Source organism: Dromiciops gliroides, chromosome 1, assembly GCF_019393635.1.
Source record: "Dromiciops gliroides isolate mDroGli1 chromosome 1, mDroGli1.pri, whole genome shotgun sequence".
Lineage (NCBI taxonomy): Eukaryota > Metazoa > Chordata > Mammalia > Microbiotheria > Microbiotheriidae > Dromiciops > Dromiciops gliroides.
In genome coordinates this window covers 10,705,137-10,720,685 of record NC_057861.1, presented here as the reverse complement: position 1 = coordinate 10,720,685, position 15,549 = coordinate 10,705,137, and the positions used below count along the sequence as shown (strand labels likewise).

Below are 15,549 nucleotides of genomic sequence, written 5' to 3'. Positions count from 1 at the left end.
TATCGGGAGTACATGTGGGGAGAAGAACAGCCTTTCGTGGTCAACAAGAGCTTGTTCAGCGGCACCCACTGATTTGGCGAACGCTTCTTGAGCATCTCCTGTGACCCTCCCCCATCCCGGGCAGCCCTCCTGGTTTGGGATTGAAGGTGGTGCCATTGAAATGGAGAAAGCTGTGCCAGGTTCCTGAGTGGGAAAACCAGCAAATGGGCCCTGTTCTTAATGCACGCACTCCCCTAACACAAAGGCAGCGTGGAGAGACGGAGTTTGGGTTTTGGCCAGGGCAGTGCTGCATGAATATATCCTAAATTGTGTTGATGAGAGGCCAGGCCCTGTAAATTCTGAAGGATAGGCAATGCCCTACTCTCAAACTTGGCCTTGGGGGTGGTAGGGAGGAAAAAGAGGGGACAGAGACCTGTGAAGGAGCTTACTGTCTAGTAACATGGGAATCCCAATACTCATTCTGAAACGGGCTCCTCTGCAGGTGAACTCTCGCTTCATAGGCCAGCCTTGGGCTCTCTAGGCAGGGACTTCGGTCCTCTGCTGTGGCTCACACAGCCTGTGAATGTGTGAAGCACTTCCTTCCCAGTGTCCCTCTGCCCCATCCGTAGAGGATTGTACTGACTGTAGACATGTGGACGCCAAAGATGGGGTAGTAATAAAACCTAACTTTCCTCCACACCCTTGTGAAGTGGGTACTGGGGTTGTTGTTCCTATTGTGCAGATGAAGGAAACTGAGACTTGTAGATGTGGAAGCCAGAGTTCACATAGCAGTTTGATGGCTCCGAATGAGGGGGCTGCATTACAGTGAGTCCAAGGCCCTGACTTAGAATCCCACCCAGCGGGATCGCCCTGAACAGGTCGCTCCTCGCTTTGTTCAAGTTTCCTACAAAAGCAAACAGAGAGGGTTGGACTGGGATCTTCTAAACCCTGTGTCTAGGTTGGCTGTTGTTTCTACCCCACCAAACACCTCTTCTGGAAGTCCAGGATTGACAAACCCACGTCTCGGACCCAGAAGAGGAGCTTTGAGATCTTAGGTCTGAGTATTCCTGAAATCTTGACAGTGAAAAGTAGAGAGAGGCTTTTCTGTCTCCTCGTGCTTTGCTGTGGCTTCTCAGGATCCTAGGAAGGTTTTAAAGCCCATCTAATCCAAACTTCTTTTGGCTGATGAAGGCACTGGAAGAATGCATTTGCCCATAGTCAGCACAGATGGGAATTAATAGGACTGCGATTCGAACCTGGGATTCCTTCAGGGGTAGGGGTGATATACTAGGCTGGTTATCAGAGGAAAAGGTTTTCAGTTGTATTGTTTCTTTAGGAAGAAAAAGAATTCTCTTTCTCACTCAGAGCAAAGTGGGTGGAGTCACCCTTGCCTTCCCTTCCCATAAATTCCCAGTCTTGACTCTTAACAGCCACACCTTTGAGAAAGAGGAGGTCTTGAGCTGTCCCAGTGAGGCTGGAAGCTGGAGGAAGGATGGCTTGGGAAGGGACAAAGGAGGAAATTTCCCTTTTAATCATCAGGACTTTCTGGACAGATAATATTCCAGAGTGAAATGTCGCTTCCTCCTCGGAGTGCAGTGTTTGGCTCCTGTGTAACAGAACCCCACTTAACATTGTGCGGTCCTTTTGAAGTTATTTTAAACTTCCAGCAGTGCAGAGAGACATTGTAACCTTGGAGAAGGCACCACCCAGGCGAGGTTTCAAGTTTGCCCTTTGAGACTGTGGAAAGTGCACTAGGATGCATCCCCCAAGGATTGTGAACTGCAAACCTCGTCAGTGTTTTATTTCAAGGCTCAGTGTGATGTGCCTGCTGTCTGCTAGGGGCAAATAGCTCTGATGCTCCAGATACTTAGCATCATCTGACACATTCCCTTGGCCTACAGGTTATCATAGAAGCTTTCCGTCTTGACAAGACAGCGCAGCCCTATGGGTTGGGCCAGAGAAAGTGGGCTTCCTTTGTGCCAGGCACTCTGTGGAGCGCTTTACAAATCTGTGCTCATTTGAGCCTCACAACAACCCTGTATGAGGTGGGTGCTGCAAACTGAGCCAGGTGATGGGACTTGCTCACAGTCAAGGAGCCAGTGGGTGTGCCCAGTGGCTTGCATCTGTATTAAAACAAAAACAAACGCCAGCCCTTCTGGGGACTGGTCAGGTGGAGCGTGCACAGGTGGATATCTGGTCCAGTCTGGAACACACAGGTCTGTCTGTTTCTCCGGGAGAGCCTCTCTTCCTTAGCAAGGAGACCACGTCCTTGGTGGGGCTCGTGGGCTTTCTGGCATCTCCCTGCCCTGCTTGGTTGGCAGCTCTGCAGTTGAACTCTCCGTCATCTCCCACCTAAGTGCCTGTCTACTCAGTCCCCAAGCTCTGCTGGCTTTCCTTTCACTCGGGTCCAAGTCTGGTGCCTCCACCCTAGGAGATTGCCTGTGGACCTGGTGCCAGGCAGTGCTGGGGCAGCATTCCCTTGTCTGAGGGCCTCCCCAGCATCCGGCCGATCTGCGGCTGGCGGAAGGACCTGGAGGGGTTTCGTGGCATCACTTCATAGACTGGCTGGGGAGAAGCAAGTGCAATCAGAACAGTAGTTCTGGTAATGCAGGTATTGGCATTGGTACTGCACATGTTCATCTTACTGGGTATTTGTGCACATCTGTACACACTGTTAATAGCACGGCTTTAGAGGATTGTGATTTGCACTTCATTCACCTTCAAAACAAGCAACTTTTCTGTAAAAAGCGAATGGTTTATGTTTGTATTGGAGTTGATTTTTTAAAGAAAAATGAAATACTTTTACTCCAAAAAGAAATGAGCCTGAAAATACATGGGAACCGAAAGTCCCTATTGTTTATCAAAGCTTTGTTCTTACAGTCTCCTGACACACAGTAGCCATCCTTCAAGCATGAGGAATCCACTACTTCCAGGGGGCGGCCAAGTCTGCCTTGGAGTAGTTCTGATCATTACGAAGTTTGTCTTTCTGACAAGTAAAAACCTGCCTCTTCCCAGCTCTCACCTCTTGCTCCCAGTTCTGCCTTCTGGGACCATCCAGACAAGGCCTGCTCCTTCCTCTGCACAGTGGTCCTGCAGACAGTGAGCAGAATTCACAGGGATTCGCTTCTCCCTGAAACGTACACATCCAGAGTTTCATCAGGCCATCCTTGTATGTATATGTGTGTGTGTGCGCGCGTGCGTGTGTGTAATAGTAAATATTGCTTTCAAAATTTGTATGAGCTTTCTTCTGTTCACTGTTAAAAATGTTAAAATAGAGCGCTGGGTGGAGGGTCACAAGTATGGTCTATCTCTCCACCCAGCCTCCATTAACAGAGAGAAAGAAAAGGAGGAGGGAGGAACTTGGTGACAGTTTACCACAGTCAAGCAAAAAGAATCCAGCAGATATGTCCCTAGGGAAGGGAATGAACATTAAGCTCCTTCCAGGTTTCAGATACTGCACTAAGAGTATCACAGATGGTGCAGCTAGGTGTCACAGTAGATAGAGCACCGGCCCTGGAGTCAGGAGGACCTGAGTTCAAATCCGGCCTCAGACACTTGACACTTACTAGCTGTGTGACCCTGGGCAAGTCACTTAACCCTCGTTGCCCTGAAAAAAAAAAGAAAGAAAGAAGGAAGGAAAAGAAAAGAAAAGAAAAGAGTTTCACAGATATTCCTTGATTTGGGCCTCCTTTGGTCAGAAAAATCCTGGGAGTGAGGTGCCATTGTTATCCCCATTTTATAGTTGGGGAAACTGAGGCAGAAGTTAAATGACTTGCTCAGGATCTTTCAGCTTGTAAGTGCCAGTGGCAGGATTGGAACTCAGGGAACTTTCTGACCTCAGGCCCACCACTCTTTCCACTGAGCCATCTGTCTGCCTTGCCCCTTGAGCCCATCCCCTCTGTCAGGAGGTGGGATGCTTTAGCATCAGCTAGAGGCATCATTTGGTCATTGCTTAAGTCTTCAAAGCTGTTGTTCTTGATCCATTGTTGTTCTTGTGTTCATTGTTCTCCTGGTTCTGCTTGCCTCACTCTGTTCCAGTTTGTACCATCCAGGATATTTCTTTGATGCTTACAGTGTAACACACGGTAATAACATTCCATGACATTCATATGTGAGACAGCCACCCCTCGAGATCCTTGGTGGCTTTTTGTCTGTTTGGCTCTTATACAATTCTCGGTGTCGTCATTGTCCGTGATGATTACGTATCCAGTTTATATTGCTTTGTTTGGTCGCAGGTTTCTTTTCTGTCAAAGTATCTGCAGCGCCACATAGTACCTGCTCTCTGATTGGTTTGGAGGTGTTGTCAGTTGTCTTGTTCTGTCTGGCAGATTCCCTTGCTCTGGCCATCTGGTTACCTTGCCAGCAAAAGTTAGAGAAGCTGGTCTGGGGTGGCCTTCATTGTTGTATCCACAGAGGCTCACGGGAATAATCAGGACCACCTCTTTACAGTGTGTCTAGAGTCGTACAGACGTATAGGAGTAAAGCTACCTGGGTGGAAAAGCTTCACGGAATGGTGTCTTTAAAATAACCGAATCCATCTGTGTCGGCCCCCCTGCCCTGCCTCCCCCTCTGCTCGCTTGCTCTCCTCCCTTCCCCCTCCTGGCTTCCTTCAGGATTCAGCCCCCTGTAGGAGACCTTTTCCAGTCTCGTTTAATGTCCCCGACTCTCCCCACCAGGGGCTTTCCCTGGGAGATCACCTTCCATTTACACTGGATAGATCTTGAACACACTTAGCTATTTACGTGTTATAGGGGCACTCAAAACCTCTGTCCCCAGTGTGTGATCTCCTTGAGGGCAGCAAGTGACTGTGCTTTTCTGAGGGCTTAGCAGAGCACACAGTAAATCCATACCTGATGCTTATTGACTGACTGACAGATCTCAGTCTGGTTAGAGCTGTGTGTGGTCCAGACCTGGAGTAAAGAAGGCTCCTTAGGGGTCAAGTTGGAGGCTAGGAATGTTTTTAGTGTCTCATTTTTTACTTACAGAGAGTGCCCCCCTTGGGTTCACTGAAAGGCCCGGGTGTGATGGCAGGGAGGTGGTGTTTATTAGCTGGGCTCTTTGACAGAAGACTAATGTGTAGCCTGTTCCCCAGTCTTCAGACCAAAGACAGGCACTTAGTCAGAATGCACACCCTTGAAATTCTCCCCGCTGGTGAAAGAGCTGCTGCTCATCCTTAGTCTAGCGTGGGCTCCCAAGGCTTAGTTACACGCCCTTTCCCAGCCCTGCCTTGGCACATGGTCCTGGTTCATGGGTCCCCCTACTTCCCCTCCCTCCCAAGGCCCAGGCTGACCTGAATGAGCCTATAGTAAGTGCAGCTGAAGCTTGGCCTTGCTCTTAGAGCAGCATCTTCCCCATCTCAGTTGTTTAATCACCAAGCGTATTAGTAATAGTGGCTCACATTTAGATAGGCTTCAGAGAGACTCGTCAGACAAAGGTCAAACAGGTAGCAAATACTGCAAGTGAGATTTGAACCCAGGACCTGTCCCTCTAGAGCCCGGTGCCCTTTCTGCCATGACCCAGTCCCTCCATAGCTACTCAAGCCTAGAGGGACTTTCCCCATCAGTGAAAGCCTGTCAGATGGTGCTCTAGATTTTGTTTCTGTTCCACTGTCTGACTAAAAATAGCTGTGTGTTTGGGGGTCACATGCTCCCCCATTTTTCCTTAGCCTCACACAGAGTGAAACAGGTAATGGTCAGGGAGGGGAAGCCAGGGGTCATCCATAGGGTTTGATATTATTTGCAGCATCTTCTAGAAAGCTTGTCTCACCTGATATTCCATATTCTCCCATCTAACTGCTTCTTCCTTGTGCACTTCGAAGTTTATCTTCTTTCTTTCTCATTCTTATGACCATGCCTGTGCTCCTTCCTTCCTTCCTTCCTTCGAAAGGTCCACAGTGTTCCTCTGGCTTGGCTCTTGAGGCGCCCAAAGAATGGGAAGATGGGATTTCTCTCCTCATGAAGGCTCCTTTGCTCTCCTGCCCTTGGCCTGTTCTTCTGCTCCTTGAGCAACAGCCGCTATTCCCTGCATGGGGGAGACTCCCACGCCTGTAGCCATCACCACTCACATATGTTTCAGTTCCATGCTTTCGGCTCAATTAAAACCCTGCCTCATATGCCCTGCTTCTTGCCCTTCTTCCCTACCCAGCCTGTCTGGTCCCGGGCTGCCCTTGCTCCAACTTCCCCGACCTCTGCACCATCTTTGACTTTGCCACCGCCCCTCTGCCCCTGCTGTTGACAAGACACGGCCCTGGTCGGGGGAAGAGGGTGGTTCTGTGGAGGCCGCTGGAGTTTGTAGGGTGAAAGACAGGAAAGCACTTGGATGGAATAGCAGCAACATGTAATGTGTAAAGGGGAGTAGGGAGTGATGGGCAGGGGGGCGGATCTAGGTTGTACAAAGCCTCGAATGCCTCACTCAGCAGGCAATCAGGAGCCAGAAGGACACTTGGCACTTTGATGACCATGCGGTCCTGTCCGCTCACAATGTAATGATACAGTGGAAAGCTCTCCAGATTTTGAAGTCACAAGATTGAGGTTTGAATTCTTGCTTTCTCCCTCCCTTCCCCCACCCCACTCGTTTGGATGTGTGTGTGTTTTTTCCAATTAAGAGACATACATTTTCTGTCAGCTGCCCCGCAGTGAAAAGAAAACCCAAAGCCTCAGAGCATTATATAATTACAGTGCCCACATTTCCTTCTGATCTCTGTCCACAAGGTCCCACACTCGTGGCCAGCTCACGCCCACCACCCGTGGATGTTTTGGGGCTGGGCCCTCTTCTCTTCTCATCTGTAGCCTTACCAGCTCTCCTGGGTTAGCATCTTCTCCGAGATTCAGTCTTGTCTCACCAGTGACCTCCCTGAACTCGGCTCTCCTCCCCAGATGTTCCCCTTTTCTAGACTTGGCAGTTTGTGTCCAAGAGGCTGCCAGCCTTTCGGGTCCCTGACTTTGGCCTTCACGATGCCTTGCTCTCTGTCACCCCAGGGAACCAGTGGACCTGCCGAGTCTTGTGCAATCTTCTTTCCCCTCCACGTGGCTCCTGTTCAGCCCCTCCATCCCAGGAGCCTCCTAATTGATGTCCCTGCTTCAGACTTGCCCCCATATGACTGTCAGAGGGATTTGCCTTAAGAGCAATGTCTTTTCTACAGTGATGATGGTGATGCTATGATGATAATAGCTAGCATTCCCATACTGCTAGCACATTATGTATATATTAACTCCTTTTATCCTCACAGGAGCCCTGGGAAGGTGAGGCTTATTATTATTCCCATTTTACCTAAGAGTAAAAAGGCAGACAGTGGTTAAAGGACTCACCCAGGGTCACACAGCTAGTGTCTGAGGTAGGATTTGAACTGCAGTCTTTCTGACTTCAGGTCCAGGACTTTATCTCCTAGACCACCCAACTGCCTAAATAAAACAATCTGATTGCTCCCTATATTGGAGGATAAGATAGAAATGCCTCTGTGTAGCCTTTTTTTAAAAATTTATTTATTTGGGGGTGAGGCAATTGGGGTTAAGTGACTTGCCCAAGGTCACACAGCTAGTTAAGTGTCAAGTGTCTGAGGCTGGATTTGAACTCAGGTCCTCCTGAATCCAGGGCCAGTGCTCTATCCACTGGGCCACCTAGCTGCCCCCCTCTGTGTAGCTTTTAAAGTTATTCACAACCTAACTCCCTGGCTCTTTCCAACCTCATTAGATAGCACTCCCCCTTTTCATACTGTGCATCCCAGTCTCCTCCCCCCCCCCCGCCCCCCCCCCCGGCTTGGCCCTGACCTCTCCCCATACCTGGAGTCCATTCCTTCCTCAGCTCTGCCTGCTGAATCCTTCCTTCTTCAGGACTCAGTTCTAGCATCACTGCCTATGTGGGGTCTTCCCCAATCCCTCACCTTCACATGTCCTCCCCTCCCTCCCTCCTTGGAATTTTTTCTCTGGAGAATCACACGGGCTGGCTCCTCCTATAGAGATCGAGCCCCCTGGGGGTAGAGCTGGGGGATCTCAGGTGCCCCGGACAGCTTCCAGCACGGAGGCCCTTAAGAAATGCTGCTTAATTTGGAATTATGCCCAAAGGGCGATAAAGCTGTGCATACCCTTTGACCCAGCAATCCCACTTTTAGGTCTTTTGCCCAAAGAAATCATGGAAGGGGGAAAGGGACCCACATGTACAAAAATATTTATAGCTGCTCTTTACGTGGTAGCAAGGAATTGGAAGTTGAGGGGGTGCCCATCCATTGGGGAATGGCTGGACAAGTTGTGGTATATGAATACAATGGAATACTATTGTGCTGTAAGAAATGATGAGCAGGAAGAGTTCAGAGAAACCTGGAGGGTCTTACGTGAGCTGATGATGAGTGAGATGAGCAGAACCAGAAGAACATTGTACACAGTATCATCAACATTGAGTGTTGACCTACTGTGATGGACTATATTCTTCTCACCAATGCAATGGTACAGAAGAGTTCCAGGGAACTCATGATAGAAGAGGATCTCCAAATCCAAGAAAAAAAAAAAGAACTGCGGAGTATAGATGCTGATTGAACCATATTATTTCTTTTGTTTTGGGTGCTGTTGTTATTTTTTTCTATTTTGAGGTTTTGCATCACTGCTCTGATTCTTTCTCTTGTAACAGGATTAATGTTATTATGTGTATATATATGTGTATATATATGTGTGTGTATATATATATCTATATGTATATGTATAGAGATATATAGATATAACCTATATCAGATTACCTGCTGTCTAGGGGAGGGGGGAGGGAGGGGAGGGAGGGAGAAAAATCTGAAATTGTAAAGCTTGTATAAACAAAAGTTGAGAACTATCTTTACATGTAACGGAAAAAATAAAATATCTCATAATGTAAAAAAAAAATAAAAAAAAAAAAGAAATGCTGCTTAATTGATGGCTCTGGGTCTTGGGCGAGGCCCACTGGCCTTTGTTCTGGGGCAGATGAGGAGTTGAGTGAAGAAGATAACCTCTCAGGGCCTTTCCAGCTCCTGAACTCCTTTACAGTCAGACAGCTTTGATTCTGACTGTGCCCAGTAATTAGTCAATCACCATGCATTTACAAAGAGCAGAGCTTTAAATTCATCTTAAAATCTTGAGGGTGAGCCTACTATTTTTAGACAAGTCAGCTTGTCAGGAATGGGGATTGTTTTGTTCTTGGTCTCTTTATATAGCACCTAGCTCAGAGCCTGGCACATAGTAGGTGTTTAATAAATGCTTGGTGATTCAGCCAAGAAGTGCATATAAAGAATCCTGTAGGGGCAGCTAAGGTGACACAGTGGAGAGAGGCCTAGGCCTGGAGTTGGGAAAACAAGTTCAAATCCAACCTCAGATGCTTAACACCTGGGTGATCCTGGGCAAAGTATTGACCTCTTTTTATCTCAGTTTCCTCATCTGTAAGATGGGAATTATGGGGCAGCTGGGTGGCAAAGTAAATAGAGCACCGGCCCTGGAGTCAGGAGTACCTGAGTTCAAATCTGGCCTCAGACACTTAACACTTACTAGCTGTGTGACCCTGGGCAAGTCACTTAACCCCAATTGCCTCACTTTAAAAAAAATATATGACTACAATGTAAGATGGGAATTATAATGGCAATTACCTCTTTTTTTTTTCTTTTTTTTTGTGGGGCAGTGAGGGTTAAGTGACTTGCCCAAGGTCACACAGCTAGTAAGTGTCAAGTGTCCGAGGCCAGATTTGAACTCAGGTACTCCTGAATCCAGGGTCGGTGCTTTATCCATTGCACCACCTAGCTGCCCCCGGCAATTACCTCTTGAAATTGTTGTGAGGATCAAATGAGGACTCAGCACAATGTCTGGCACATAGTAGGCTCCGTATGAATGTCAGCTGGGAGTAATATTCCTCAGGTGGAAATCCTCGAGGAAATGCAGTATGACCAGCCAAGGGTTAGACCAGAATTAATTATCCGCATGTCTTAATTTCTAATCCTGGATCCTTAGTGATGTGTTTTCTGTTGAATTGACGAGCTGTGCGAAGTCCTTGAATTTCTCATCATGGCACAGAGGTGGGCGGAGGTTCGTGAAGGCTTGGCCCGCAGAGCCCTTGGCAGGCTGAAGCAGCAGTTGTTCTGTCCGGCCTTGGAGAAGCTAAATGGGCACGAGGAGACTAACACGTGTGGGGATTTGGGGGTTCTTTGATGTTTGTTCTTGTCTGCTTGTTTCAGTCGCGTCTGACTGGAACTCCGTTTGGAGTTTGCTTGGCAGAGATCCTGGAGTGGTCTGCTATTTCCTTCTCCAACTCACTTTACAGATGAGGAAATGGAGGCAAACAGTGAAGTGTCTTGCCCAGGGTCATTTGACGAGTAGTGTCTGAGGCTGGATTTGAACACAGGTCTTCTTGCCTCCAGGCCCAGTGCTCTGTACTTGAATGTTTATCTACTGAGATTCACAGGGGATAGGAGAGTTCTGGGGCTATGACCTGCCTTGTTAAAAGGAATACCCACACTGAGGAAATACTAGATTTTAACTCAGGAAGCTGGATTGGATTTGTGGTGTTTCAGAGCAGTTGGGAATGTGGTTTTCAGCAAGGTAGACCTGATGTTGGCATCAGACCCAGGCTCCCTCCCTGGTGACACCGTGAGTGCCGAGGTGTCTGTTAATGGGGGGTGGCTCCTGCCGTTTGAGTTGCAATATGTGAAGGAGCATTATTATGGGGGCAGCATGCCACCATGCCATGGTTGGGGGGGGCAATCCTGGGAGAGGGAAGACCCCTGAGGAGGGTCTGGTTGCAGATGAAGTCCCTGCCCTTGGTCACTGACTGAGGGAGGCAGGCAAGGGGGAAGCCGGCTCTGAATGACCTGAGTGTGGCCTGCCTTTTAAACTCTGTGTCTTCTGTTTCTTTCCTAGATGCACCCGCTGGGACTCTGTAACAACAATGATGAAGAAGACTTGTATGAATATGGCTGGGTGGGGGTAGTGAAGCTGGAGCAGCCGGAGCTGGACCCTAAGCCATGTCTCACCGTCCTCGGCAAGGTAAGCGTCAGCCCCTCGGAGAAGTGCCAAGAGGCTGAGGAGTGACCCCTAGGCAGAGCACACAGCTGGGCATGGAGCAGAGCTGCTCCAATTGTAACACCTTCTTGGGGCCCCGAGGAGCCGGCCTGGCTTTTGGAAGGCTTCACTTACTAGAAGGACATCATTCTATTTACTTTGGAGCGAATGAATGTCAGAAATGTTTACGTATACAAAGCCATGCAGAAAAAAGGGCTGTGGAACCACAGAGACAACTCACTCTTTCAGAAGAGATACTTTGAACAGATTACTTTCCCATCTGCCCTGCTTATCTGTGATCCCTCTGAACCACCCGCGGTTTCCTTGCATGTTTTAAAATGCTGCAAGGAAGACTTGGTTTTTATTTTGGCATCACCATTGCTAGCTCTCCCCCAGCCCCCAGAATAGAAACAGCACAGCCCTGTGACCGAGGAGCATAGGCCAGTGTGCCCAGCAGTGTGCGTGTTGTTCTGCATGATGAGCTATGAAATGGGCTAGTGGCTGCCGGTCCGGCCTCTGCAGCTGGGCTTGGTCAGCACATCGATCTTTGTTCTTAAATCTTGTTTTCTTGGCACTGTATTCATTGTGTTCTTGGTCTTGACCTCTTCATAGTGGATCTCCTTTCCGCGGGCTGTCACTGCGAACTGGATCATAACTGCACTCCATCCAGGGCCTTGATGCTGGGAGCGGGGAGTGCCAAGGAGACCCTCAGGCTGGCTGGGGTGGAGCAACCAGTTTTACTGGGTGTCTTTGGGCTTGACAGTCGCACTCAGAGCTGCCTTCCCCCGACATATGGGGACGTCCGGTGCAGTCGGAGATGGAGAACTTTGGGGAGAACTTCTTCACTTCCTGACTTTGGGTCATGGAAGGAGAGGGGAGTCCGTGGACTCAGGCTTAAAAACCATGACACATGCATGTGTTTGGCATAGAGACGCCATCAGGAATACTGGGTTTAAAGCTTGGCTCTGGGCTGCTTTCTTTAATCTGCACACAGTTAGGCAGGCAGGTCACTCGACCTCCTGCTCTGTTGGCTGCCTACAAGATGGGGCTCAGGGGAACGGGGAAGCTTGGGCTGAATAATTGACAAGGAACTTTGCAGCTTTCAATCCTAGGGAATGTGGAAGTTTGAGGGAAGGAGATGTGAGGTCTGGACCTTTGGTGCTTTTTGATTTGAAACCCCCACTAAACTTAGCTGCCCAGCTCGGGCAGCCTCGTACCAGCAGAAACCTCTAGTTGGTTGCCTGCTCCTGGTGGCTCTTTGGCCAGTGGTCAGTCAGGTAGGGAGGGAGGAGAGATTTGACTGGAGGTTTTTTCTAAAGTCATTAATGGGGAGAAAACTTCATGTTTGTTTAAAACCTGCCTCGAGGCAGGTGATGTGATGCATGGGGTCTCTCTATTCCTCTTTTTAATCTTCTTAAAAAGTTATTTTCATCTCCATTTTTTAAAACTTTGCTGGGCTGTGCAGTGACTAGAACTCTAGGTCTAGAGTCAAGGAGATCTAAGTTCAAATGTTCCCTCAGACACTAGCTGCGTGACCCTGGGCAAGTCACTTAATCCTGTTTGCCTCCATTTCCTCAGCTGTAAAATGAGCTGGAGAAAGACATGGCAAACCACTCGGGTATCTTTGCCAAGAAAACCCCAAATGGGGTCCCAGAGAGTTGGACATGACTGAAAAACAACTGAATAACAACAATAAACTGTGCTTTATCTTTTATGGGAACTCAAGGGGGTGGTGGCCAGAGGGTATTGGGGAAAGAGGCATTATAATTGTGATAAGCTGAGATGTTTGTGTAGGTAGCTTGGCTTTTAATGGGCTGCGCAATGAGAAAGGCGCATGGGAAAGAGGTGTAAAAGAGAAAGGAAGAGATCACTGAGCTGTGCTGCCAAGCAAACGTGGGAGGGGGCAAAAGCCCCTTTGAATGAGTGTTGAGACTTGCAGAAAACCATACAAGGGAGGAAATCTTCTACCACAGCCATGTCAGGCATTCTGGAAAGTATGTGGAGGAATGGGGGAGGGGCAGAGGAGGGAGGAAGAGGGAGTGGGCAGCAGCCGGGACGCCTCTGCTGGCCTGTCTCCCCTAAGACGCCTTCCCTGCCTTCCAAACAAACACGAACCAGCACAGACCAGGAGAGAACTCCAGTAAGGAAAATCAAAGGAAAAGTTATGTCAGGCGAAGCAAAAGAAAAAATGTGGCCAATACCATGATACTGTGATTCCTCAGAAGGGGACAAGACACCCTGATAGATCGTTGAGAGCTTTGAAACGCCTTAAGCACCTGTACATGTTATTTCCGTCGTGTCCGACTCTCTGTGACCCCTGGAGGAGGGGCAAAGATGCCTTCTCATCCCTCTCTGTAATTCTTCAGATACTGTAGGGCAGGTCCTGCCTGTGGCTCTGAGGTCAAGCTTGGCAGAGTGAGAGGGCCTGGGCAGCCAGGGCATCCGGAGTTGGGCATTTGCATCCTGGTTCTGCCTCTTGCTTGGGAGTTGGGGGGATTTCTCCTTGCTAGACTTGAGTTGTAAAAGGACGGCCTGTTTATGATTCACTCTAGTGTGTTGGGAGCCTAGTCCCGGTCTTGCCAATGTGTAGTTTTCATTTTTTCCCTAAAGTGTAAACTGGTATGTATGGCTTTTTGTGAGAACTCAAGAATTCTCTGCCACAGAATTGGTTCAGAAGTCAGATTTTTTGTTCAGCTGGGTGAAGTAGAGGCAGCATGGCTTGTGGGGGTCTGAGCTGGAGACTTTCCGGCTGGTTGACTCTGGCCAAGTCCCTTCCCCTCCCGGGGCCTCGATCTTCTCGTCTGTAAGACAGGGATAGGGTGCCCTTAGAGGGTAATTGTGCGAGGTGCATCTGCAGGTAAGTGCTGGAGCTGCCCAGGGGTTCTTGTCATGACTTGCTTTGGTTGAACTCTGTGCCCAACTTTTGGAGCCATCATCTCAGAGATTTTATGGAAGGATGAATGGAAGAAGTACCGAGCAGCTCCAAAACGCTGCCTTGTTCAGTCAGCATGGGTGGAAGTGCGGGCATAATGGACAAAGAGCCAGCTTCAGAGCCAGGGAGACCTGGGGTCAGCTCCCCATTCTGCCCCTGGCTGGGAAGGGCCCGCAGCCTCTCAAAGTTCTGTGGCTGATAAGCTGCAGAGAGGGTGCTGGCTCCCATGGGTAGAGGGGGTTTCTCTGAAATCACAGCCACAGCCCTGGTCCCTTTCGAAAGGCAAAGATGTTAAGTGTGGACCAGAGTTCTGCATGGCATTACTACCCCACCTCGGTGTCTGTGTTGGAAGAGACTTCCTTGTTCTCCTTCCTTCCCAAAGGGAGAAGGCAGCTTGATGTAGGGGCCTGACCGCCCCCCCCCCTGGCAATAGCAGCCTTGCTTTGGGCCTAGCCCACCCCTACCCTTCATGCCTCGGGGACTATGAGCAGGAGTCTCCATTCTGATGGCGGACACAGGCTTAGCAAGCTGACTCTGCTTAGCAAGCCTTCACTCTGGAACTGGGAAACACTCATGGTTTCAAATTGGGAAAAGCTTATTTTAGCCAAAAGATGCCTTCCTATAACTGCAAGGCCTTTAGCTTCAGAAAATGATTCATTGATTACATGCAACCCACAGGACAGGGTGTGGAGATGCCCAGAGCCTGACCTCCTCCGAGAGGTGCACAGATAACAATGCAGAAAGGGTTGGGAGAGGGAGAGGGAGCCAAGTGATTATTATCTGGGGAAGACCAGAGAGGGACTCTTGGAAGACCTAGCATTTGGTCTGGACTTTAAAAGTTCCAGGCAGGATCCCAGTCTTTCTGCCCTTGATGCATCAGAGGAAATGGAACTGTTTGTCCCCTATTCAGTATGACAGAGGGCCCCGGAGCCCTGGGCCCAGCAGAGCTGCTTTCCAGCCTGTCCTTGGACACCAGCCGTATGACGAGGCAGGATAAATCATTTCACTTCACTGGGCCTGTTTCCTAATCCTCAAAAATGGGAGAAGTGGGTTATATAGTCTGTTAGGTAAATTGTGGGAAAGGAGATTTGAATGACGGGCCTGTGGGCTTGAGGCTTCATCTCATGGGTAATAAGCCATCATAAGCATTGAGCTTATAGAGCAGCAGCAGCCCTGAAGGTTTTACCAAAGGGAGTAACATCAGAGAGGTTTTGTTATAGGGAGATTAATCTGGCAGCGTTGTACAGACTGGCTTGGAAAGGAGAGCAGGTGCTTTCTCCTGGGGAGGTATATTTGCACAGAACTGAATGAGCCGGACCTGGAATGGTGACAATTATTGCCAAATATGGGAAGCTTACATTTTTGCCTTACATTTTAACCTTCATCCCTCACTTATCATACTTTTCCCTATTTATTCAAAAAAGGGGGTCAGTGACAGGGTGCTAGGACACCCACTTCACTCTGCCTCCCAGGTTAAACTCCTCTCTAACCTCATCACCATGCTCCTTAGTCAAGCCTTGGCTAACACTGCCTCCCTTAGCCTCCTCTCCCTCCCCTCTGAGTGGAGGATGCAGTAGCAAACTCCTCCCAAGGCCTTCCTTTATAGAGGGTAGAAACTGGACTTTTTGGCCCCCTCTG

General features: G+C 49.0%; 1 protein-coding gene across 2 annotated transcripts in view; it reads left to right on the top strand.

Annotated features, from left to right (window-relative positions):
• ZNRF3 (zinc and ring finger 3) overlaps positions 1-15,549 on the top strand; it is a 190,195-nt gene that overhangs the window by 100,071 nt on the left and 74,575 nt on the right. For both annotated transcript variants that reach the window (XM_043976542.1, XM_043976541.1), the window contains exon 2: positions 10,839-10,964. In XM_043976542.1, coding sequence (XP_043832477.1) covers positions 10,839-10,964 — 126 coding nt within the window. The remainder of the gene's footprint in view (positions 1-10,838; positions 10,965-15,549) is intronic.